This window comes from Nansenia antarctica (genome assembly GCF_963989245.1).
Source record: "Nansenia antarctica genome assembly, chromosome: 5".
Taxonomy (NCBI): domain Eukaryota; kingdom Metazoa; phylum Chordata; class Actinopteri; order Argentiniformes; family Microstomatidae; genus Nansenia; species Nansenia antarctica.
The window spans coordinates 31592849-31619090 of NC_137690.1; the positions used below are offsets into that span (position 1 = coordinate 31592849).

A 26242-nucleotide genomic window follows, 5' to 3' on the forward strand; every position below is an offset into this window, starting at 1 on the left:
CAGGCTGAATCCTGACCCAAAGCTTTGAAAGAGAATAAGTCAGTCAGTCAGCAGTAGCATCCCTCAGTCTGGACTGGAGACTGGTGCAACACTGCATCAATATCTCACCTTAGTTATTTGGCAAAGAATGTGGAGGTTACATAAAACATAGTGTATCCAGCACACTGCTGTGGCTGTTTCAACTTGGATTGGTTCTCATCCATGTTATCCTAAGGGGGGGATATCATCCCACAGAGGCGGGAGATTAAGGCAGGCTTGGTAAGAACCTCGGCATGTGGCCGAGGACAGAGGTACTGACAGGATGAAATTGGTCTGACACGAAGGGTTCCACTCCCCTCGAAATGTATCTTCACTCCAATTAATTAGGAGCAAATGTCCCTGTCCGAGCATGTACATTTGTTTACGCCACAATAAGCAATTACGCTAGGGGGAAACAATTGCTGCTGTGCAAAGGGTATTTGTCTCTGTTTGTGTTGGGTATTCTTATCTTGTGTAAATGTCCTGGGGCTGGGGAACTTAAAGAGCTACCAAGAGTGCTGTGGGAAAATGTTAGAGGCATTGTCTCGCCACTTCTACGGACCAATGTTGACTCCTGTTAAATAGATATTCTTCACAACAAACTCCCTACTTGATATGTACAGAACAATTGTAACCCTACAGAGAAAGGCCCGGACGGTGGTATGAGCTAAGTGAGACATAAAGCGATTTTGTGTAGATTACAGATTCACATCCACAATTCAGCCCCACACAAACATACTGTGAGTGATTCTGTTTGGACAGATTGAAGCCTAAAACTTAAGAGCTTCACCCCAAAAGCACAATGTCTAGTTTTGCAGTCTATGGGTGAGCGGTTCAGAGAAAGAAAGGGCCATTTCGGACATCCAAACACTTTGACAGGAATATCAAAACGCCATCATATTGTGCTGCCGGGAGAGATTTGGGCCGAGATGAGAACACAGCGGGAGGTCGTATCGCTGGGCAACATGAATGGAAAAGAAGCTCTCTCTTTCTGAAGCCTTCGAACAGCAGTTTGCAGATCCATTGTCATAATAAATAATCACAATGGCAGGATAGTAGATGTTTAAATGAACAGCAGTGTATTATTCTGAAATGCTTTGAAGATGCGTTTTTTTCCTTGCAACCGACTGCGGTGCAGTTGGATTATATTGGTGGGGATATCTCTCTGAGAGAGACGACCGAGACCTTTTTAAAACACAGCAGCAAGACCAACCTTGCTGGTTTCGGTCTGACTATCACAACAAAACAAGCTAGTTATCTTCAGCACAAGGCCAGGGGCGAAAAACCGTCCGAATCAATTCAAAACAGGCAATGAACAGACTTCACCAGATCCTCGGTTTAAAATGATAGAATAGTAGGGCGAACGGCGAAGGGATGCAAAGCACATTTCTGAATACTGACGACTTCCAAATATGACCCCACACTAACATTTTCAGAGCCAGAATTAACAAATACATTTCATGTTGGAACATCTGGCTTCACTCACACTCATGGGCGCTGCGGTGCTATTCTACGCTCTGGAAGCTGCCGTGAGCCCAGGGACTAGAAAACAGCCGATTGCTAAATCTACTTCTCAGCTCTTTGGCCGATGATACTGGCGATGAGAGACTAAGGAATATTCATGACTTTTCCCTCATCGAAATGAAACAGTCCGTACCAACACTGCTGGAAAACCAGTTCAAGAACGCGCCGATCTGATCGACCCGCTTTCGGGGGGAAAAACAAGCATCTGCCAAAAGCTATACCATGGTTTTAGACAGTGATAACAACCCCGCTTTTATGAAGCGATCGAACATGTTACATATCTATATACTTCAAACATAAAGCAAGCTCTATTGGGTATTATATATGGTACAGTGAGGCATTTTGGGATTTCTTGAGCTGACAGCTAAACGTGTAAGGGCCTCTTTGTTCTCGAGGATCATCTCCCACCCCAGACTTAAATCAAGACGTATGAATAAAGAAATGGTCGTTCAGAGTCGAAAGCATACGAAAAATAAATTAAGACGAAGACTCCCATATCCTGTGCAGACAGCGATTTCATTGATGGCATTTTTTCGAGATGAGCTTGAAATATATATCATTCGTTCTGCCGAGGCAAGGGAGTGGGGATATGCATGAATCAGTGGAGGCTGGTGTGTAGGTAGTGTACAAATCAGAAGGCTGGCTCATTGTAATGCATGAGGAAGGTTATCAAACAACAACAACCAAATCGACTGAACTGCATAGACAACATGCAAACCCAGTGGACAGAGTTGATAGATTATTAATCAAGGCCACACTGGTATAAACGAGCTACACGTAATTAAGGCACAAGGCATGGAAATAAATCATCCCCGACGCAGATTTGAACGGTTATAATTTCTGTTTAGCAGGATGATGAATACCAAAGTACGGCCTTTCCTACTCCTGAAATCCCTGCGTACCGTGTCCTACATACATACTCATCTGCATTATACAACAGGAGGAGAATGTTTAAAATGGCCCTGCGCATCTTGTCCAAGTTGCGTCATAAATAAACGTCCTTGGTTAAGGATGAATGAGGAATCCGCTAATTGTAACAGAGAGAGAGGGGACCTCTCCGTACGAGACGTAACTATTGATTTGGAAACGAAATAGATGCAGTGTTTCCTCTTGGTTTTCTGACACACACATTACTTTTGTTTCACTGTGCAGAGAGAGAGAGAGAGAGAGAGAGCACACGTGCACACACACACACACACACACACACACTCCCTCCCTCTAACAGCCCTGTAATGAGGCTGTTTATTAAGAAGGTATCCAAATAAATTGCAGTCGCAGCTGGCATCTCTATGGCTTTTATGAGGGCGTCCATGGCTCCTATCTGTCAGCATCCATGCATCCTGTCCTGTGGCTCCACACCGGGCCCCGTGGGCCTCTGGCAGACGGAGAGGAATGGAGTGATTTCGGCGCCAGATGATGGGCGTGGGCCAGAGCATACATCACCACATCAACAGATAAGGCTTTTCCCTTCTCTCTGTTGACGTCTGATCACGGCTGGTGACCTGGCTGGGGGGGGTGTGTGGGGGGGAGGGCCTCTTCACTTGTGAAGGCGCTAACCCCAGCGGTTGCGATCAGGCGTAATTCCTGATATAAAAACATCAATTCTGCCCCTATCTTCAAATGACCCTTGGGACGAATGCTCTGTGATGTTTACACATGTGTGTTGAAAGCCGAGGTGTCATATGACTAGGATTGAGGTCTGATTTAGAGTAGAATGAAACCTATATTTTCCTATGAAGCGTTTGCATTGAAATAACTGCATAGGTTAACAGCAGTATTAAAGCCTAATTTGATTCATTCTATCTTGCACTGACTCAGCACAAACAATTCTCGGCGCATCGTGTTGATAAATAAAAGACTTGGAGTCAGGGTTAATACCTGAAACAACAGTGAGGGAGGGGTTGGTTTAAAATGAGAGCTCTCTCTCTCTGTTCCTGCCCCATGACGCGCAACCAGTATATATATCAAAGCTGACCCCACTAACCTCCCTGAATAAGACAGAAAACACCTGTTGCCATGCCAATAGAGTGCCTATAAAAGCCCTCGCAATGCCAGCTGCCTTGGATTCCGCAGTCCCATTTTGATTCGGCTCGATACACCACAAGGCCATGGAATTAAATCACTCCTGTCTGCTGCAGAGGAGAAAACCAACCCTCTGTAGACCCGTGTCTGAGTCTGGACAACTCTCTCCACATAGGAGACATAAAAATAAATTAACCCCTATACTTTCTTTTATTTATTTTTTGGTTTTATTTTATTTTACTACTCGATCTTTTCAGTTTGTAAAGTGTCTTTGAGTGTCTAGAAAAGCGCTATATAAGTCTAATGTATTATTATTATTATTGAGTCTGGACAACTGTCTCCACATAGACCCGTGTCTGAGTCTGGACAACTCTCTCCACATAGACCCGTGTGAGTCTGAACAACTCTCTCCACATAGACCCGTGTCTGAGTCTGGACAACTGTCTCCACATAGACCCGTGTGAGTCTGGACAACTGTCTCCACATAGACCCGTGAGTCTGGACAACTCTCTCCACATAGACCAGTGTCTGAGTCTGGACAACTGTCTCCACATAGACCCGTGTCTGAGTCTGGACAACTCTCTCCACATAGACCAGTGTCTGAGTCTGGACAACTGTCTCCACATAGACCCGTGTCTGAGTCTGGACAACTGTCTCCACATAGACCCGTGTGAGTCTGGACAACTGTCTCCACATAGACCCGTGTGAGTCTGGACAACTCTCTTTACATAGACCCGTGAGTCTGGACAACTGTCTCCACATAGACCCGTGTGAGTCTGGACAACTCTCTCCACATAGACCTGTGAGTCTGGACAACTCTCTCCACATAGACCCGTGTGAGTCTGGACAACTGTCTCCACATAGACCCGTGTGAGTCTGGACAACTCTCTCCACATAGACCCGTGTGAGTCTGGACAACTCTCTCCACATAGACCCGTGAGTCTGGACAACTCTCTCCACATAGACCCGTGAGTCTGGACAACTCTCTCCACATAGACCCGTGTGAGTCTGGACAACTGTCTCCACATAGACCCGTGTGAGTCTGGACAACTCTCTCCACATAGACCCGTGTCTGAGCATCTGAGTTCCCTTGTGTCTGAACACCTCAGCAACCAGGCTGGCGAAAACAATATGAACAGGTGTTGTTTCTTTCTTTCTTTAGCGACCCTTGACCCCCTTCCCTGAGATACCCGGGGGAAATAAAAAAAAGAGTTGATACTGTATTCTCTGTCTGGGTCCTAAAAACCCCCCAGAAAAGAAACAGACGTAATAATCTAAAAAGTAAAAGTAGAGAAGGGGGGCGGGGGGGCGGAGGGGGTTGTTTCCTGCTTAGAGGACGCACCTCTCCAGACACATTTGTCTCCATATTATGCGTAGGCAGACCAATCCTGTCTTTCGTTTAGCACAAAGAGCCAAAAGATCACATCCCCCCCCTCCGTCCGTCAATCAATCTTACCCGACGTCAACTCACTTAAAGTCTGCCGTGAGGAGGTTGAAGCCGTTGTACATGTGTCCTTCAGAGGACACCTTCTTCAGGTAGGCGTAACTGTCCTGGTTGTCCGTCAGGAAGTTAGACACCAGGAACCCTGGAGAATATGGGGGAATCGATGGAAACGGTGTCAAAGTGATTCTGATGCATGTTGGCACGACAGATTCAGTTACAAAAAACGTTGCTCACTTTAGGCGAGTATTTCAATGCAGCTTTACAGAGGGTATTTGGGTAAAAAAAAGGTCTTGGATAGTTCTATAGGTCTATAGGTCTAGAATAAAATAGTAGTATACAACACTTAGCAGACACTTTATCCAAAGTGACTTGCAGTACCGTGAGTGCCTACATTTCTAGCATATATGGTGCCGGAGGGATTTGAACCCCCGATCTAAGCGTTTTGCTAACTCCAAAGCTCTTCCAACGTAAACACTAGCAGGTCTAGTGGATAAATCCAGCAGATATATTTCCCTGTTATTTAGCTGTCAGAGTGAGGAGGACAGCCTGCCGCTGAAGGAGGAGGAGGGGGGGGGGGGGTTGCCTTTACTGACGTTAACATTAGTTAAATGTGTCAGAAAATTGGCCTGGAAGAAAACAAACAAATTAAAGAGCTGCAATTAACACAAAGAGGTGTTTCCCCGGAGGGGGGGGGGGTTGAACATCTGCACTGGACAGCTGTGGAACGACAGAGGAGAGGTGACGCACAGATGAGGGCGACCAGGCCCAACGCTGAATGTCAATGTACATTTCAAGTTTTATTGTTACGTCACGTTACGTGAGTGTAAGAGAGTAACATTCCTAGGCTTCGGTTCCTGACGTTGCAGCACAAGACAAGTGGACGGACTTACTGCAGAACTGCTAAACACCTGGGTTCGCTTGTTGTACCAGTAGAGGAGGAACCCCTAAAAGGCTGTTCATGTCCACTGACCATGGCCAGTCCCGTTTGAAGGGTTTTGAGGGGATTTGGGTTCCCAGTTCCATCTTTCTAGTGAGGTAGGTTGTAAATCTAAAACAGGGTGCACCTCTCAGGTATTCACAGAGGACGGTGTGGTTCTGTTGTGGGTGCGGGTCGGGGCTCACCTCTCCCCTGTGCGTCTGGGTTGGGCCTCCCCTCCAGGTAATTGGTCAGTGCGGCCAGCTTGCCTCTCTTGCTGATGCCCAGCCATGACCCGCCCTCCTTCCCTTCCTCCAGGTCCAGCCCTAACCACAACAACAACAAAAACAACAACATTCAACCCACGTCACTTGTATTACTTGTATAGCACTGGACTACATAACTACCGTACTGTATTATATTGCATTTCATATTATTGTACTTTGCACAGCATTTTTGCTAGCATTTCACTATTGAAACCACTGTAAAACCATCACTTTATTACCGTATTAAGTAGGGTTAGGCCTACTTATTTATGACTTTTTATTTGTGACTTATTATTATTGGGTTTTTGTATCTGAATAATCACAAAACATTGCTCATCTTTGTTTTGGCGATGGATATAAAAGAAAAAAAAAAGAAAGAAAAAAGAAGGAAAATTATGACACATCAACGTTATTCAAATCCAGTAAACGGCCTCTCTGCCACTGGTTCATTATCGGGGCCTGGATTATCATCAGCATGCAGATCACGCAAAAATTCGGACCGCTCTGAATCCATAAAACAACAACTAGACGTATCTTAATACAGAGGTGAAAGCCCACCAGACGCCTCAGCCAGAATAACAAACCGGTCACGTTATTAGGAGGCGTCTGAATCGCTCCATTACAGCCAGGATAACGGCCTGGCTGCTTGCTGCTCTGTCCTTGGAAAAATGAACATCAAATTGTTGACACCTTGAATACATTCGAGCCGCACAAACAGCGATGCAATGGCAGTAGATTATGGAATCCAAAATCATTCCTCTCTCGATTGAATGTGCATTCTCCTGAGAGAAGGGGGCCACTGGAGGAGGAGGAGGAGGAAGAGGATGAGTGTGCAAGGGGGCCGCTGCCTCACTCTACTGGAAGTGTACACTTCAGAGGGATCAATAAACATGGGTCCCAGCAGGGGGAACACAGACAGGAGCGCTCTTCTACAATGGACCCCAGCCAGGGACTAAAACCCCAGGGGGTGTTTGTGTGTCTCTCTCTCACACACTCACACACACACACACACACACACACACACACACACACACACACACGAGCTGCTGGAATTCCATAAGGAGCTACCTCCATCTCTCTCTGCTGTTTCCATCAGCTCATATCAGGGCCCTGCCTCTACCTACCCCCCCTCCCTCCCTCCCCCCCACCCACACCAGATAAGAGCTTCACCAGCCACCCTCCTTCATTCCTGTCACATCATATAAAAGCAGCCATCAATTAAACGGCCTGCTGTTGGGAGTCTGACCCCCCGATTACTGACGGGAAAGGAGACGGATGAACAACTGAGGGTGTCTCTGTGTTTCCACCCGTCAGTGGGGAGAAAGGATGATTGATTTCTCAGCGGGGCCGTATTGTGTATCAGACTGGGGAAAACATCAGTCAATTAAATGTAGTTTCACGACAAGTGTGTGCCGGCCAGGGGTAACCTGGTAGTCTGGAGGACTAAGGTGATTCAAAGGCAAAGAAGTAGAAAAGAAAAGAAAAAAAACTAATCAAAAAAAAAAAGAGTCAGGAGATTTAGGCTATACTGGCTAACCTTGAACAGAACATCACTTGAACACAACAACTGCGCCGATTCGATTCAGACAACATTCCTGGCAACCCTTTAGGAGCTTCCTTTCAAAGACCCCTCCTTAGCCCTAATCCGTGGAAAATCTCAACGAAAACTGGTGTCGTTTCCGGGAGATTTCCGTAGGAAATGACTAGTAGTTCGGCCTGCGTTAGGTCAGAGGAACAACAGAACAGAACAAGCGAGGCTATTTAAAAAGCCTGTTCAAAATCCACGTCTTCCTCGTCTAGTGCGAGCGGCAGGAAGTAGGAGGGATGTTGGGAAAGCAGTGGCCGCGCATTGTGCCAGGAGCTTCGATTCCATAACCCTAACTCGAGGAGATGCGCTCGCCCTGTCGAATCAATATGTTCTACCGCCGGTTGCGCTCTTAATAGAGAATGGAAAGATTCATAGAAGAAAAAAATAAAACTCATCCTATTAATTCCTCTCAAAATGTGGTCTGTTGACATGGAAACCAATATCTGGCCCTGTGAATGCATGCGAGATGAGATTGTGCGGCGGTGCTGCGACATAAAGGCTCTCAGAGACGGCCAACAGAGGAGAGGCCTCTTCTGGTGATCTCTGTTGGCACACTTGACGTCGAGGGCGTACTTACCGCTGAGGATCTCGCTGTTGCCCGCCCAAAAGTCTGCGGCTTTGGATGGCCGTTGGTAAAACTCATCTCTGTTTGCAGCCAAAATTAACCTGAAAGGAAAGGAGAGGAGGAAATAGAGAGAGAGGAAAGAGAGCGAGAGAGAGAGAGAGATCAACTTTTTTTTAACTACCGGTACCTGCCAACTGTACAAAGACATCAGAGACAAATACTTTCCACAGATTACAAACACCCCAAAAGATTTTGAAGACATGACTAATGGCAAAAAAACCTGGCATATCTGCTGGGTGAAGTACAACAATGTGGAAAAACAGCAGCCAGATGTGCGAGCTGTTGTGACAGCAAAAGGACGTCCAATGGAACACAACCACCGAAAACTGCAAATATGTATCCCATGCTGATCTCTGTACATAATGTTTACAGTTCGAATTTATTTGTATTTATATTTTTTAAACTGCAATGTCCATACTTTTCTTTTAAGTTATCTTTATTTACCTGTATACTATATACACTGCTAAAAAAACAAGGGAACACTTTATCATCACAGTATAACACCAAGTCAATTAAACTTCTGGGATATCGATCTGTCTAGTTAAGAAGCGTAAACAATTGTTAATCAACTTCACCTGCTTTGGTGCAAATGAAAGCGACAACAGGTGGACAGGAGAGGCAACAGCAAGACAACCCCCAGAAAGGAAATGGTTTAGCAGGTGGTGGCCACAGACCATTTCTCTCTCCTTATCCTTCCTGACAGATTTGGCAGAGCCCAACAAAATGACCTCCAGCTGGCTACTCGTGTGCATGTTTCTGACCAAACAGAAACAGATTCCATGAGGATGGCATGAGGGCCCGACGTCCTCTAGTGGGACTTGTGCTCACAGCCCAGCACCGTGCAGCTCGATTGGCACCTGCCAGAGAACACCAGAACTGGCAGGTTCACCATTGGCGCCCCGTTCCCTTCACAGATGAGAGCAGGTTCACCCTGAGCTAGGGCTGGGCAAACGATCATTTTTTTTTCTTCCGATAATCGTAACGAATTAACGATCAATTATCGATTAATCAATAAGCTTTTTTTGTATAAATATATACCGTATTTTCCGCACTATAAGGCGCACCGGATTATAAGGCGCACCTTCAATGAATGGCCTATTTTAGAATTGTTTTCATATACAAGGCGCACCGGATTATAAAGCGCACCGGATTATAAGGCGCACTGTCGTTTTTTTTTTTTGACTGGGGTTGCGTTATGCATCCACTAGATGGAGCTGTGCTAAAGGGAATGTCAACACAAGTCAAATAAAGTCAAACTTTATTAAGCGTTCTTAAACGTTGTTCAAACGTTAATGTGCATATTAACAATATTAACAATATTAACAATAACATATTAACAATATTAACAATATCTCCCAAACAATATAACAAGTTCACTCTTCTCCCAAACGTGGAGGGGAACGTTTCTTTGTCTTTGTAGACCTCAAGCTTCACATTCCAAAGGCATGGGTGTTCTACAATGACATGGAGACGTAACAATATTAACAATAACATATTAACAATATTAACAATATCTCCCAGCCTTGTTCACTCTTCTCCCAAACGTGGAGGGGAACTTTTCTTTGTCTTTGTAGACCTCAAGCTTCACATTCCAAAGGCATGGGTGTTCTACAATGACATGGAGACAGAGGGATGAGATGTTCATTAATTCAATTCAGTCAAACATTCAAACTTTATTTCAGTAAACACGTAGTAAAAGAAACAGTCTGATACCACTAAATCAAACGTTAGTGCATAACTCAACATTGTTCAGTTATGTATAACACGTAAAGCTCACTTTTTCAGTTCATTCCTCGTCCACGAATCCCTTGAATTATTCTTCTTCAGTGTCCGAATTGAACAGTTGGGTGAGTACGGCATCCATTCAGAGCACATGATAGCATAACAATAGCATAGCATTCACGGAGATTCCAAGATGGCGGCCGTCGTTTACTGATTACCGTAATGCTGCAAGCGGTGCGGCTTTGTAGTTTACCAGTCGTACTGAAACATTTTATTATTATTAAAAAAAAAATATTGGTCATGTAATTTTTACATTTTGATCCATATATAAGGCGCACCGGATTATAAGGCGCACTGTCGTTTTTTTTTTTTTTTTTGACTTTTAAGTGCGCCTTATAGTGCGGAAAATACGGTATATATTTTTTTTTAGCAAAAAAAAAATCGGGAAAAAAAATAGGGCAGAAATAACAAGCATGTTTTCCTTGGGGAAAAAACTTTCTTTGTGTTGCTATTGCACACATTCATTCATTCACATCCAAACTAGACACTACAGTCAGATAACAATCCTCTTAAACAAGGCAGTGAGTAGCCTAAATTGTTTAACTTAAAAACACATTTTACGTTATAAATAAAAATATAGAAAATAGGTAACTCACCATAGGAGCAGTAAAAAAACAGTTACTCACAAATAGGAGGATGACTGAAAACGTTAGTGTCCTTAAGAGCGTCCAGCTTAACTTAAATTTAAACTCCAGCGAGAGACTGTAGGCGGCAGGCCTACTGGTTCTTGTTCAGAAAGATGATCATGTTAACATGTTCAGGGGTGAGAGACGAACGCAATCTGGTGACACGTGGACAAACTAATTTCCATTATTATTATAAAAAATATATATATATATATATATTAATGATTATCGATCAAAATATTTTGTGATCGACCAAGACCTTATCGATCAATTAATCGATCATCGATCATTGATGCCCACCCCTAACCTGAGCACATGTGACAGTCTGTGAGTCTGGAGACACTGTGGCGAATGCTATGCTGCCTGCAACATCATCAAGTCATCATCCAGTATGACTGGTTTGGCTTGTCAGTGATGGTCTGGGGAGGCATATCCTTGAAGTGTTCCCTTCATTTCTTTGAGCAGTGTATATACACACCTCTGTTTTTTATCCTAGTCAGGGATGCAAACTGGTGATGGCCCAAAAAGGTGACAAAATAGTTTTTTGCCTGAAAACAAAGAACATTTATGTTCTAGCTATTTTGAGGTAAAAACGGCTAAAAGGTGACAAGTTTGCACCCCTGCTAGTCGTACATTAGCCTGTTTTTCTTTTTTTATCTTCACACTTGTTTTGGCAATGTAAACATCTGTTTCCCATGCCAATAAAGCCCTTTAAAATTGAATTGACAGAGAGAGAGAGAGAGAGAGAGAGAGAGAGAGAGAGAGAGAGACTTCAACCTACTGTGCTCATCTTGACATGTGGTTAAATGCTTTTTCTCCCGTCTGTTTCATTTCCAGTGACGGAAGAGCGTGTGTGCCCGTCCATGATTGAGACATGCAGCGGCTGTAGTCCTGACTGAGCCCAGGGCTTGTAGAATCTCTATTCTGTACAAGTTCTTTTTTCTTTATTTTATTTTCTTTCGTTTTTGTAACCTTTATTTAACCAGGAAAACCCCGTTGAGACCGAAAGTCTCTTTCTCAGGGAGACCTGGCCAAGAAAGCAGCAGCAGTCAACAACAACATGACAACAGCATTTAAAACAGACAAACACAATCAGCGCAACGACATGATCCGACCCAAGAGAAAACTACTCCGGAATATTATTTTTTCCATCAGTTTTAAACTCGTTTAGGGGCACCGTTACATCTAGGTGAAGCACACCTCGCGGACTGATGCCGTGCCCCCCGGTGCACGATATGAAAACTGTGGAACGGCCTCGGGAACATTAAGCGGTGACCATCTCGTACGCCGTGCCTGGTAACTGCTCTGTGGTGAATGAGAGCAGGCTAGAGGTAGACGGGGGACTTTACCCAGAAGGGCTGTATAATGTATATATGAACAAGCAACAACTAAAGTATATATGAACTAAACAACAGCTGCAGTAAAGGCCTGGCAAAGCATCACAAAGGAGGAAACCCAGCATTTGGTGATGTCCATGGGTTCCAGACTTCAGGCAGTCTTTGCCTGCAAAGGATTCTCTACAAAGTATTAAAAATCAACATTTTATTGATTATGTTAATTTGTCCAATTACTTTTGAGCTCCTGAAAATAGGGGACTATGTATAAAAATGGTTGCAATTCCTAAACGTTCCATACAATATTTTTGTTCAACCCCTTGAATTAAAGCTGAAAGTCTGCACTTCAATTACAGCTCGATTGTTTCATTTCAAATCCATTGTGGTGGCATACAGAGCCAAAATTATAGAAATTGTGTCAATGTCCAAATATTTACGGACCTAACTGTATATGATATGAACACATCCCAGTATAGTATAATGACATATGATATGAACACATCCAGTATAGTATAATGACATATGATATGAACACATCCAGTATAGTATGATGTATGTATGATATGAACCCAGTATAGCTGTCTGCACATGGAATGCGAGGTCCAAGTCCACCATATGACGCAAGGTGTGCGTGAAGTGTGTGTGTGTGTGTGTGTGTGTGTGTGTGAAGTGTGTGTGTGTGTGTGTGTGTGAAGGGTGTGTGTGTGTGTGTGTGAAGGGTGTGTGTATGTATGTGTGTGCGTGACTCGGCGTTCGTAACGGCAGACAGAGACGCGTCGTAAACGGAGTCTGGACTCTGGAACACAGACGAGGCTGCATGCGTGCGTGCATGTTACCTCTATATATCACCCCCCCCAGCAGCCCTCGCTGCTGCACGGCATGGGTCGTTAGAACACATCAGCAACACCCACTACCACCACCAGTCCACCACACCATCAAATCTGCTTGATAAAACCCGGGTCGATAATCACACCTTTTCGTCGATCCACCCGCCTCTTCGACCGGCGAGCAGCACTGCATCGCTGACGCGGCTGGCCGAGAGGGGCCACGGAGAAGCTGCCGGTGGATGGAGACCAACCAACAACCCACACCAGCCCTCTGGAGATAACACCCCCCCCCCCCCCCACACACACACACCCAATAACAGCTCTCTCAATCAGACATCAGATTACTTCGGAGGGTGGCATACTTGGCAAATCACCCTGAACACTCCCAGCCTGACTTTGACTGAGCCGCTTTATCTGTTTCAGACACAAGGGGGAGCAAGAGAGCAGTGCCCCTCCTCCCCATGATTCGCCCCCCTCCGCCACCCACCCCTCCCCTTCTCTACTCCACACACAGCTGAACCCGTTAGGCCTATCCCTCCCCCCCCCCCTCCCTTTCCAGAACCGCTGGACAGTCGCTCATGAGGATAATCGATTAGGAGGAGAGTCGTAAAGATCGATTAACGGACGCCGGTGACTCCGGGCAGCGCTGGGATCCGGTTGTGCTGTGTCCTACTACCTCCCTGTGTTCACCAAAGCAGCGGAGCCTGCAAATGAGGATTCATCCACTGGAGCGTATCGGACACAGTGAGAGAGATAGGGGGAGGGGGGGATGGGGACTCCCTTCGATGATGATCCATAGGATCGAAAAAGACATGGGAAAATTGTTTTGCTTCTCAATCATTTGATTTATTTTGATATTTTCTGGACAAATGTTTGGAGGAATTTAGCAATTATCTAAAAATAAAACAAGAGTTATTTTTCCTTAGAATATCAATGTTGGTTTTTCATATTTGTATAAAATTCTCTGTCCTCCCTCTTTTTTATGTCTTCATTGTCCAGGAATACTCTAATGATGGCTTCAATCTGAACAGCCAAAGTGTCTGTGAGTCAGTCAGACCCCTCTATGACAGATACCCACGGGCACGTTGGAGGAGGGAGCGACTCACCGAAATACCTACGGTACGAAGCTCTCGAGCTAAACCGTAAACGTTTCTACAATCATGGCCTCCGAAATTAAATTTACAGTCCGACATTCCGTCTTCGCTATTCAACGTGTCATTGGAGAGATAGGGCCTTTTACATTCCAGTGTGCAGAGCGCGCCACTATTTACAGCGCCTCACCCAGCGGTCGTTTGAAACTGTTTGAGCGTGACGACATTAGCCTGCCGCTATCCCTGCCAGTTTGTCAATCAATGGTAGCCTGTCAAAGCTAAAGCAAGCACCACTTACCTACTAATTCTAACCCTGTAGTCGTGCAATAACCCAGTAATACATACAGCAGGCCTTAATGTCCCACTTTATCACTGCTGGGCTTAATGTTGCATTTGACATTTTTTTTTTTTTTTTACTAGCACTGCACAACTGTCAGATATTTAGCAACATTGCATGACTGTGTGACTTCACTTCATTTACTGTTTGGCTACAATCTATGAACACGCACGCACACGCACGCACACACACTACACACACAAACACACACTACGCACACGCACACACTACGCACACTACGCACAAACACACACACACACACACACTACACACTACACACACACACACACACTACACACACACACAAACAGTTTTCCTCCAGTTCGGCTGCCCTATATATGACTTATGCTGAGGCAGCGGAACACACCGTAGCTCTGTAGCAGCAGAAGAGTGGTGGCCTGTGCACAGCACACCGTGTCTGTGGGGCTGGTGTGAGCGGTTTCATCAGAGCAGCTCGTGGCTTTATAGCCGGGCTGTATAGGGAATGTCACTGGGGACTCCATTAAAGTGGAAGCACTGTGGGTGATTCTTATCTGAGGTAGTTCTTCTTCCCGTGCCGCCCGGCTCCACTCACACACACACAGATCTAGGCCACGATGTATGGATGGGTGATTGGACCATGCTCAGTCAGGTCTGCCTAGGGCCAAACGTTCAGGTATCTGGATAACCTACAGGAGGATATTCTCAGCCTCTCTACGTCTTCTCTGAGAGTGTGGTAAGGTTCCACCCTTCCCAGATTTTTTTTTATTAACGGTTCATTTACACACCCATCACACTCGATTATTCTCACAGGACACACACACACACACACGCATGTTCGTTCAGGGCACACGGGTACCGGTGAGAATTAGGCCGCTGAACTATAATGACCGTCGCAGCGATAATTGTATCTTTCTTCTGGGTGCTTCGTGGCAGCGGCGCGGTGGCTATTAATCTTGTTAAGAGGGAGTATGGAATTCTTTTAGAACAAAAGGGAACAAATTGACCTAACCGGGGTCAACCCCTGTACATCAAAGGCTAATGACACGTGTGTGTGTGTGTGCCCCGAGAGTCAACGCTCCTCCCCCCCCCCCCCCCCCCGGCCGCTAATGATGCCATTACAGGGGAGCATCTGTTTATCTGGGCCTGGGGGAATCACAGGAGTGCAACAACAAGACACCCAACAACACGCTAGAGACGGTGCCATGGCGCACGTGCGTTAAGAGGCGTGCGACCCGCAGCTTGACGTCGTTCAGCGGTAGGACCGCTGCCATCTTTCCTCCACGCGCCGACTGACCACAGCGCGTCGACCTTTACGCCACTAATTCGTCGAAAGAGACAATGTTTGAAACTTTTCTTTTTCCTTTTTTTTTTCTCAACAAAGTCAATGGGAATAGGACATAGCAAAATAAAATAAAAAATACACATCCAATTACTTCCATGGATCAATGGACGCGATACGTGATTGAACACGGCAGTACTGTGTTACTAGGAGAAACAGAGACTTGCAAATGCCACAAAAACCAGAGTGGCACAACATTCTTCACATTGGTGTGATTCTTTGCTTGTTCCACTGCCTGACATTCCATGGAACATTCCATGCATTCGACCATGAAGATGCTTACGCTAGGTTTCACATGTCCTCTGGGTCCAGACTGAGTCAGTACACGCACACACACGCACACGCACAGACACACACACACACACACACACACACAGACAGACAGATGCACACAGACACACACAGAAAGACACAGACAGACACACACGCACAGAGACAGACAGACACAGACACACACAGACAGACACACACACACACACAGACACACACACACACACACAGACACACACGCACAGAGACAGACAGACACAGACAGACACAGACACAGACACAGACACAGACACACACACACACACACACACACACACACACACACACACACACACACAGACCTCCTTAGGCCAGGGAAAAACCTCTCAGGGGCAGAGGCAGAGATGGGCCCAGGCCAGGTGGAGAGAGCTCCCTGTAGCCCAAAAGGGATTAGAAAAAAGCAGGGCTGTAAATTGGCTACGGTGAGGCAGTGTTCCTAGTCCTCTGACCTCTGCCCACAAGGCCCTTCACTGTGAGAAGTCAGCAGAGGCCGGAGGTTAGCGCTAGCTGCCTGCTCGCTCTGCAGCCGACATGGTGTTCAGCTCCCAGGGCTTGGGAGCAGTTCCACTACATGTAGCTCAACCCATTTAACTACATATTGCTTTAGCTTGGTGGTAGTTGTGGAAGAATTGGGACTGGAGAAGGTCTATGACCGAAAGCTTGCACAATAAACTATGTTTTTGCCCAGATTTGAGTGTGCGGATGCTGTTTTTTTGGCACTCTATTGATACTCTTCAGTTCCAGCACCTCAGCTAAGTCTGATCATGGATGAGCGGTGGTATTTTCACTATTTGGAAGAATTGGGACTAAAAACACTGGAGAATAGAGAAAGGATTGGAGCAGGTTAAGAATAAAAACAAACATGTATTCTCCAGTACAACTTTGTACGCTTATGGACACGATAAAGCAGACTCTACACGAGTGGACACAAGACCGACTAACACAAGTTATCATTACGTTATATATCTGACTGACCTGATTAATAATGATTTTCTCTGTGACAGACACTCGATCATATCGGATTCTAGATTTCATTAAGGATACTCGATATGCTACCGCTGTGCTCTCAGGTTACAATGAATTGCGAGGAGATGACACTCAGTACAATACCTGAAGCCCATGACTCGTCTCTAGGCGTTGTTAGCGATGCATGTCAACATAACCAAACCAAAACAAGCAGACGAGCTCATATAACTCCTATTTTAGAGACTCTACACTGGCTTCCTGTTAAGTTCAGAATAGATGTCAAGATCCTTCTGCTTGTTTATAAAGCTCTCACTGGCACAGCACCAGAATATCTGAAAGACCTTTTGCTAGCATATCAGCCCAATAGAGCTCTCAGGTCTCTGATGCTGGATGCTGTGTACCACATGTACGAAAGAAAATATTTGGTGAGGCTGCATTCTCATTTTATGCACCCAAATTATGGAATGCACTACCAGTTTACATTAGGGATGCAACCTCAGCAAATATGTTCAAATCAAGACAAAAAAAAAACATCTATTTAATATTGCCTTTAAATGAAAAAAATATTAAATTATGATTATATAATGATTGGAGCACTTTGAGCTGCAACGTTTGCAGGGAAAGCGCTATACAAATAAAAAGTTATTATTATTATTATTATTACACGTTAATGGTGAACACTGTGTGATAACCTGGTCACGATTATGTCGTGCTGTTTTAGCAGAACCTTTATCGAGCGCACAACATCACATCAACGCACATAGGAAGAATGAGAATAAAGCATCAACAAATGAACCAATTTAAACTATTATTCCATCCTTGAACTTCAAACTTCCCTAATATTTATTCCATCACTGCTCTTCCATTCTCCCCACTTTGCTCCACCTCACCTGTTTCTATCTTCCTCAGTGATTTCAGAGTGTTTAGGTGGTTCAGTTTGTCATATGGACTAGTCATCTTTCTGTAACTGACTGTTGTGTGTTGGGCCAAACTAGCTTTAATTTGACAACGATATTTCTCTCAAAGGAAGCTTTAGAGTAGTTTCACATCTTCGCTTGTAAATAAGTAGTAATTTAGTTGAATACATTTTCAAAGTAGCTTCCCCAACACTGTCAGGTCCACTGTGGTTTGCATGGTGCCTTTGATGACAGCCAATTAAAGACAGCAGCATCTCTCTAGAGATTTCATCACTGCCCCTCTACTGGCTCATCATCTGATGCAGTTGATGTCGGAAGCTTACATACAATTGGGTTGAAGTAATTAAAACACATTTTTCAACCACTCCACAAATTTCATGTTAAGACTACTACATGCTACCTTGTGCATGACACAAGTAGATTTTTACAACAATTGTTTACAGACAGATTAATTAACTTTATCACAATTCCAGTGGGTCAGAAGTTAGTTGACTGGGCTTTTAAACAGCTTGGAACATTCCATAAAATTATGTCATGGTTGGCGAAGCTTCTGATAGGCTAATTGACATCATTTGAGTCAATTGGAGGTGTACCTGTGGATGTATTTTCAGGCCTACATTCAAACTGTTTTCTTGACATCATGAGAAAATCTAAAGAAATCAGCCAAGACCTCAGAAAAACTATTGTAGACCTCCACAAGTCTTGTTCATCCTTGGGAGCAATTTCGCCTAAAGGTACCACATTCATCTGTACAAACAATAGTACACACGTATAAACACCATGGGAGCACACAGCCATTATACTGCTCAGGAAGGAGGTGTGTTCTGTCTCCTAGAGATAAATGTACTTTGGTGCGAAAAGTACAAATCAATCCCAGAACAACAGAAAAGGACCCTGTAAAGATGCTTGAGGAAACAGGTACAAAAGCATCTACATCCACAGTAAAACAAGTCCTATATCGATATAACCTGAAAGCCCACTCAGCAAGTGAGAAGCCACTGCTCTAAAACCGCCATAAAAAGCCAGACTACGGTTTGCAACTGCACATGGGGACAAAGATCTACTATTTGATAAATGTCCTCTGGTCTGATGAAACAAAACTTGAGCTGTTTGGCCATAATGACCATCGTTATGTTTGGAGGAAAAAGGGGGAGGCTTGCAAGCCGAAGAACACCATCCCAACCGTGAAGCACGGGGTGGCTGCATCACGTTGTGGGGGTGCTTTGCTACAGGAGGACTGGTGCACTTCACAAAATAGATGGCATCATGAAGAAGGAAGATTATGTGGATATATTGAAGCAAGACATCAGCCAGGAAGTTAAAGCTTGGTCGCAAATGGGTCTTCCAAATGGACAATGACCTCAAGCATACTTCCAAAGTTGTGGCAAAATGGCTTAAGGACAATAAAGTCAAGGTATAGGAGTGGCCATCACAAAGCCCTGACCTCAATCCTATGTAAAATGTGTGCGCATAACTGTGTGTGTGAGCAAGCAGGCCTAAACACCTGACTGAAGTTCTGTCAGGAGGTATGGGCTAAAATTCCACCAACCCATTGTGGGAAGCTTGTGGAAGGCTACCCGAAACATTTCACCCAAGTTAAACAATTTAAAGGCAATGCTGCCAAATACTAACTACGGGTGTGTTCTCACTAGAACATTTGCTTCACTTGGAATCAGAGTTTTGGATAGAATTTGCTCTGCTTTGCGTCGTTTGGAGCTGTGAGAACGTGCGTTCGAAGTCACTCCCGGAGCAAACAACCGACACATGCTCCGCTTGAAAAGGGTGGTTTCGCTCCGGTTAGAAACGACGCTTGTATTGCGTCGTTTTTGGTGAGAACGCTGCTCGAGGCAGTCCATAGGAAAACAACAGCGCATGCGTGTTGATCTGGATAAGAGCAGGACGAACAGGCAATTTTCAATTTTTCAGACCAATCAACTACCACGTCTGTTGCTTCGATTGCGTGCTTTGATTGCTTCGGTGACGTATGTTACTTCGTTTAAATAAAGGGCTGTGAGAACGCAAATCAGATAAATAATTTATGCAACAATGTTGCAATCTCATCCACTTGCTCCGGGTCATGATTCGGATTTTCATGTGAGAACATGACCTAAGTGTATGTAAACTTCTGACCCACTGGGAATGTGAATAAATAAATAAAAGCTGAAACAAATCATTCTCTCTACTATTATTCTGACGTTTCACATTCTTAAGATAAAGTAGTGATCCTAACTGACCTAAGACAGGGAATGTTTACTAAGTTTAAATGTCAGGAATTGTGAACAATTTTGGAAGAGTTCAAATGTATTTAGCTAAGGTGTATGTAAACATCCAACTTCCAACTGTATCTACTGCTGAGATGGTGCAAATCTCCAAACTCATCTTGAAAGGATTCTACTATAATGAGGAGATGAGAGGAGCTTAGAATATAAGAAGATCTGGGACATTGATTTCTAAGGGTTCAATTACAGCGGGGCAGATTACTGGCCTGCATCGCTTTAAGATCAGCCATCTGATACACAGGTACGACGTCAAATGAGACCTTTCTGTCTGAAAAATATCATGAGAAAAGCAGAGAGGTCTAACCTGTAGGCAGACAGGCCTTACCTGTAGGCAGAGAGACCTTACCTGTAGGCATTTTTGGATGCAGGTCGAGGGTCGAACTTGAAGAAGATGATACACATGAGGGTGTTGGGGACAGGAGACGCTCTCTGTCACGCTGCTGTGTACAGACACTTTCAAAGCTCGCTCATTTTGACAAGGACTGGAAGAGAAACAAACAGGGGGAATGAGAGGAGGTGAGTATGAGGGGAAGGAGCCTGAGGACATTGTTGCCGAGCCCCACCGTAAAGAGCAACCCAACACTGAGTTTAGGGCTAAAAAAAATCTATCTTTCAATATCAATATTTCTTACAGTATCTCATATAGCTAGGCCTGTCGTATTATGCTATTGAGTTGTGGCCCTACTACTGCAGCACACAGGGACCTACCCTGAGCCCTTGAGAATATCTAAACATACATTACACCACACTAATCAAAACGATACAAGGCCGTAGAGACTAGCACACCTCGGTTTAATCCATCAAAATGTAACACCGACTTTTAGAAGGATGTTCGGTCTATAATGAGCTGCGATATTGGATGCAAATAAAACAGCCGATACGTTTGTCATCAAATTCTAAACCCTGCACATGATTATGATCTCCCCTTAAAAAGTAACGGCCTGAATGGTTTGTCTCTAATGCATTGTTGCTCTATGTAGATGGTCTGAAATATATATAGATGGCCCCTATGAATGTAGGGGAGCGAGATTGCTGACAAGCCCTCACTAGTACACATCTGATTGGTTTAGCTAGCTATTAAGCCTAGCTCTCAAACTAAGTCAGGTAAGATGATGGACTGGGAAGTGGGAACAACTAATTTAGCATCAATGCCACGACTTCCAGTAGGGTTAATGTCCTAGTACAGCATCTGGACCTACAACTGATAACATTAAACTAGGTGATTCACTTGGCCAGATGAGGCAAGTGGTCAAACAAAGGCTCGCACACACACTACTGCATGCACCTCTCCAGCATCAGTCCCTGCAGTGCACCACTAGTCACAACATTGTCTACTAGACTCAAATGGGTCAATGTCTTAAGTCGGTATCCTTATTGGTTGAATGACAACACCACCATCAGAGCAGGGACACTTCAGTAGCTATGTTCATCATATAGTCTACATTCAGACACACAAAACAAGTACCAAACCTAGTTCATGTAAACGAAGATACAGCTTGCTATGGTGACCTGGGGGCCATTCCACTAAAGGTGGATCAGTATAGCTGCGATATAAATAAATGCGGCGCTCAGGCAACTCGAGATTGGAATTCAAGCCTCAGGTGATTCCTCGAACGAGGATCAGCCTTGTGTCATCAGTGTGCACAGAAGACAGGCTTACAAATCTTCGATATGGGCACGTGCACGCAGACATACGCAGCCCCGAAGAGTCGATCTGTCGAAATGAAGATACTCCACTCTGCAGGGGTACTACATTTGCGCAGCATTCCGAATTATTGATTTTTATGAAGACGGAAAAATAAGATGTAAAATAGTGCAATACTGCCGCAATTAACAAGGCGAGGGAAATGGTTTGGCAAGAAATTGCTGACCGATTAAATGCGTAGGTCATACTAGCCCCAGTTATTGTTATATGTTCAGGGGTGCACATAACTGGTGCGCCAGTGCGCATGCGTCGCCAAAATGCATGCTGCGCGGAAGATCAGCGGCATGAACGCGCTCTTGCGCACCAACAGCTGGGAGAGGAATTTACTTCCTCAAAATCCACCTGCTGACTGCTGACTGCTGCATCACTGCAAGCCCCGTAACGCCATCACAACGACCACGGCAACTCCCCTCACGAAAACATTCGGAAAGTATCGTAACTTGTACTTTCATTCCGCGTATCGCGTATCGCACGGTTATCACGCCGACACGTGACAATTCAGTCCCGAACGACTCGTCGCTAAAAGGAAAAACAACACCAAGTAACTTCACGTTTCTTTTCTCTGAAGCTTTCAAACGTTCAGACGTTTGTTTTACAGCTTCATTATCGCACGTAGACCCCTGACCCAGGGAATATGGTTGGGAATTCTATTAGAAAAAAAAAAAAGACTTTGTTGCACAATCAAAATAATAAGCAATCAAAATAAAGTGATAGCCTACAACATCCTCTACCATGGTTGAAATTGAGGACAGTGATAACTTACAGCAGTCAAGAGAGCAGTGATGATGATTAAGCTTGTAGCATAAATAAATGCTTAGGCTGTAACTTTTTGTTGAAAAGTTGATTTCAGTGTTTACAGAACAGAGCAGTGCTTAAAGAGATGTCAGTTGATTTCATTGTGTTTAAAGAACAGACATTCAGTTAGTGCTTAAAGAGATGTCAGTTGATTTCATTGTGTTTAAAGGAGTCTGACAGACTTTCATGCTTAAAGAGCAGTCATTTGATTTTGCATTTGTTTCTTTTGTTTTGCACACAATCATTTGTTCGTTCATCTTTATTTATGAATAAATGTCGTTTTGCTAATATAAGTTATCCATGTATCCCTTTTTTATCCATCCTGTGGGACGGGTCGTGACTCGCGAGCTCGGGGAGCACCAAGCAGCATCCCTAGGTGCTCCTCTGAGCACTGGCCCCAAAAAGTTATGTGCACCCCTGTATATGTTAATATTTTAATAAATGAATATTACTACTGTGGTGATATCCGCAGCAGGCTACAAACCGTCATATCGCCACAATGGCCTAGTGGTATCGACCGCTGCCATAGGATTCACTTGTCATTTTATATCGGTGGTTCGAATCCCGCTTCAGACGCACTTTTTACTGCATTTCGTTGTCTGAATCTAATCTAAAATCTCATCTAAAAAAGTATGTAGGCTATAAAATTATGGTGCAGGCTAATTTACAAGAACTGACACGATTACAATGGTGTTTGAAACCTTTGCATGAAATCTTCGGTTAAATGTAAAAAAAAAAAATGACTTAGTCAAGTCTCGAACTCGCAACCTTTGGAACTCGAGTCGGCTGCCTTAACCACTACGCCAGCCAGACCGCTGTGATGACAGCAATGCAAGTTGAGACAATTACTTCTTTTTTTTTTTTTTTACACTCTTTTCTTTATTGATCTATCGATCTATCTATCACACTTTCAAAATATCAAGTTATCTATCGATCGATCACACTTTCAAAATATCAAATTATCTATCTATCACACAGTCAAACTATCTAATCTATCTATCTCGTGTGAAGTGGGAACTAATATTTCCTAAAAGACACATGAGGAACTGTCGTTCGGGGTTTAGTTTCCGCCTGTGAGCCTTTTTTGACGCACGGATGACTATAGCCTGTGTTTTAGCCTGGTCGGGAGCAGGCTAATTATATCTGACTCAGAAGGAGCTCAACCAAGCAGCGAATTATTTGAGCCACATTGATGGCACCGAACGCAAGCTAACATTTTCGAGGCTTAGAACTTTATCGAGGCTTAGAACTTTATCGAGCTTCGTGGAATAGGGCCCTGTCCCGCTGTAGCCTACTGTCCCCTGACTCCCCTCCGCAGAGACATAGGACAGTCTACTGTCCCCTCCGCAGAGACATAGGACAGTCTACTGTCCCCTCCGCAGAGACATAGGACAGTCTACTGTCCCCTCCGCAGAGACATAGGACAGTCTACTGTCCCCTCCGCAGACATAGGACAGTCTACTGTCCCCTCGGCAGAGACATAGGACAGTCTACTGTCCCCTCGGCAGAGACATAGGACAGTCTACTGTCCCCTCCGCAGAGACATAGGAGTCTACTGTCCCCTCCGTAGAGACATAGGACAGTCTACCGTCCCCTCCGCAGAGACATAGGACAGTCTACCGTCCCCTCCGCAGAGACATAGGACAGTTTACCGTCCCCTCCGCAGAGACATAGGACAGTCTACCGTCCCCTCCGCAGAGACATAGGACAGTCTACTGTCCCCTCCGCAGAGACATAGGACAGTCTACCGTCCCCTCCGCAGAGACATAGGACAGTTTACCGTCCCCTCCGCAGAGACATAGGACAGTCTACCGTCCCCTCCGCAGAGACATAGGACAGTCTACTGTCCCCTCGGCAGAGACATAGGACAGTCTACTGTCCCCTCCGCAGAGACATAGGACAGTCTACTGTCCCCTCCGCAGAGACATAGGACAGTCTACCGTCCCCTCCGCAGAGACATAGGACAGCCTACTGTCCCCTCCGCAGAGACATAGGACAGTCTACTGTCCCCTCCGCAGAGACATAGGACAGTCTACCGTCCCCTCCGCAGAGACATAGGACAGTCTACTGTCCCCTCCGCAGAGACATAGGACAGTCTACTGTCCCCTCCGCAGAGACATAGGACAGTCTACTGCCCCCTCCGCAGAGACATAGGACAGGCTACTGTCCCCTCCACAGAGACATAGGACAGTCTACTGTCCCCTCCGCAGAGACATAGGACAGTCTACTGTCCCCTCCGCAGAGACATAGGACAGTCTACTGTCCCCTCCGTAGAGACATAGGACAGTCTACTGTCCCCTCCGCAGAGACATAGGACAGGCTACTGTCCCCTCCGCAGAGACATAAGACAACCATCTGTAACTTCACTTGTACAGAGGACAGCTAGCACAGAGACTAGCTACCATGACAGCCAGCTGGCTAGAGCAAGCTACATATATAGAGGTGCAAGGGTCATAACGTTTGCCAACTTAGTTAGCAAGCTACAGGCGAAAGAAGTGTAAGTCGTGTTTCTTTAGAGGGTTAACTAATTCTGTTATCCATGTAAGTTGTATTGTTGTTTAGCTAGCTAGCGACACATGTTTACCTGAAGTACTCACTGGTCCGTTGTACTTGCTGCCGTCTCGACTGAACATCGTTTCATGTGGTTGGCTAGCAAGCAAACTGGGTGCACTCGATGTGGCGGTACTAAGCTCCACCGGCTCTCTCCGCCGAACGTGCCGTTACGTGTTCGGTCTCCGCCGCAGCGCGACGGGTTTCGTTGAACACTAAATCGCGTGCACTTTGTTTTTTGACCACCGTGTTTCAACACACACTGTGATTGGCCGATACTAATCAACACACACTGTGATTGGCCGATACTAATCAAGAGATTTCCTCCGAAAGTTTACAATAAATGTGGCTCGTCAAATCAAAACATTCTTTAATAGATTATTGTGATTCTTTTGTGAGTTAATTCAGGAAAAAATAATGTTTTGCAGGTAATCGTAATTCATACACAGGTAAATGATATAGCAAGATATTCGAGATATAATGCATGATGACACAAAGTTGCGACCAAATCATATTTTGATTATTGACAGCAGACCACGGTTGAATCCTTTAGCACCGTAATTATGCAAAAAAGATGTGTTTTAACCAATCACGTTAGACATGTATTATTGTTATTTGATTGAAAGTGCACTAACCCAATCTAAATATCAATAATACATTGTTCCTCGAAGGCTCCGCAAAATGGGCGGACCTAATGGTAGACACTCGCTCTGACAGTTTGTTGCACTGGCTGTTTGGTGAGAGGTGTGTAACGGGACAAAACCTTCCAACAAACAATTTACTGCAATTTGCTTTTGAATGACATCACTGTTTGCAGTAAACAATAAAATAGCCTACTTGGGATTTTTTTTTTTTTTTTTTAGCAGTTGCACAGTGCATTCTTTGCAAATGGATAGTGGAGCCTATCATTATCAATAGTAATATAAAGCTTGCTTCAATTTCATATTGAATTAATTATGGACTGAAAAGAGGGGACTTGTTCATGCAAGTGCGTTGTGGG

General features: G+C 44.7%; 1 protein-coding gene across 2 annotated transcripts in view; it reads right to left on the bottom strand.

The window, feature by feature from the left end:
• The window catches only part of tango2 (transport and golgi organization 2 homolog), a 30367-nt gene extending 5044 nt beyond the window's left edge, over positions 1 to 25323 (bottom strand). For both annotated transcript variants that reach the window (XM_080530594.1, XM_080530593.1), the window contains exons 1-5: positions 25277 to 25323; positions 20539 to 20674; positions 8356 to 8444; positions 6131 to 6250; positions 5036 to 5150 (exon numbers count right to left, since the gene is read on the bottom strand). In XM_080530594.1, coding sequence (XP_080386720.1) covers positions 5036 to 5150; positions 6131 to 6250; positions 8356 to 8444; positions 20539 to 20594 — 380 coding nt within the window. In that variant the 5' untranslated portion in view covers positions 20595 to 20674; positions 25277 to 25323. The remainder of the gene's footprint in view (positions 1 to 5035; positions 5151 to 6130; positions 6251 to 8355; positions 8445 to 20538; positions 20675 to 25276) is intronic.
• Between the last annotated feature and the right edge of the window lie 919 nt (positions 25324 to 26242).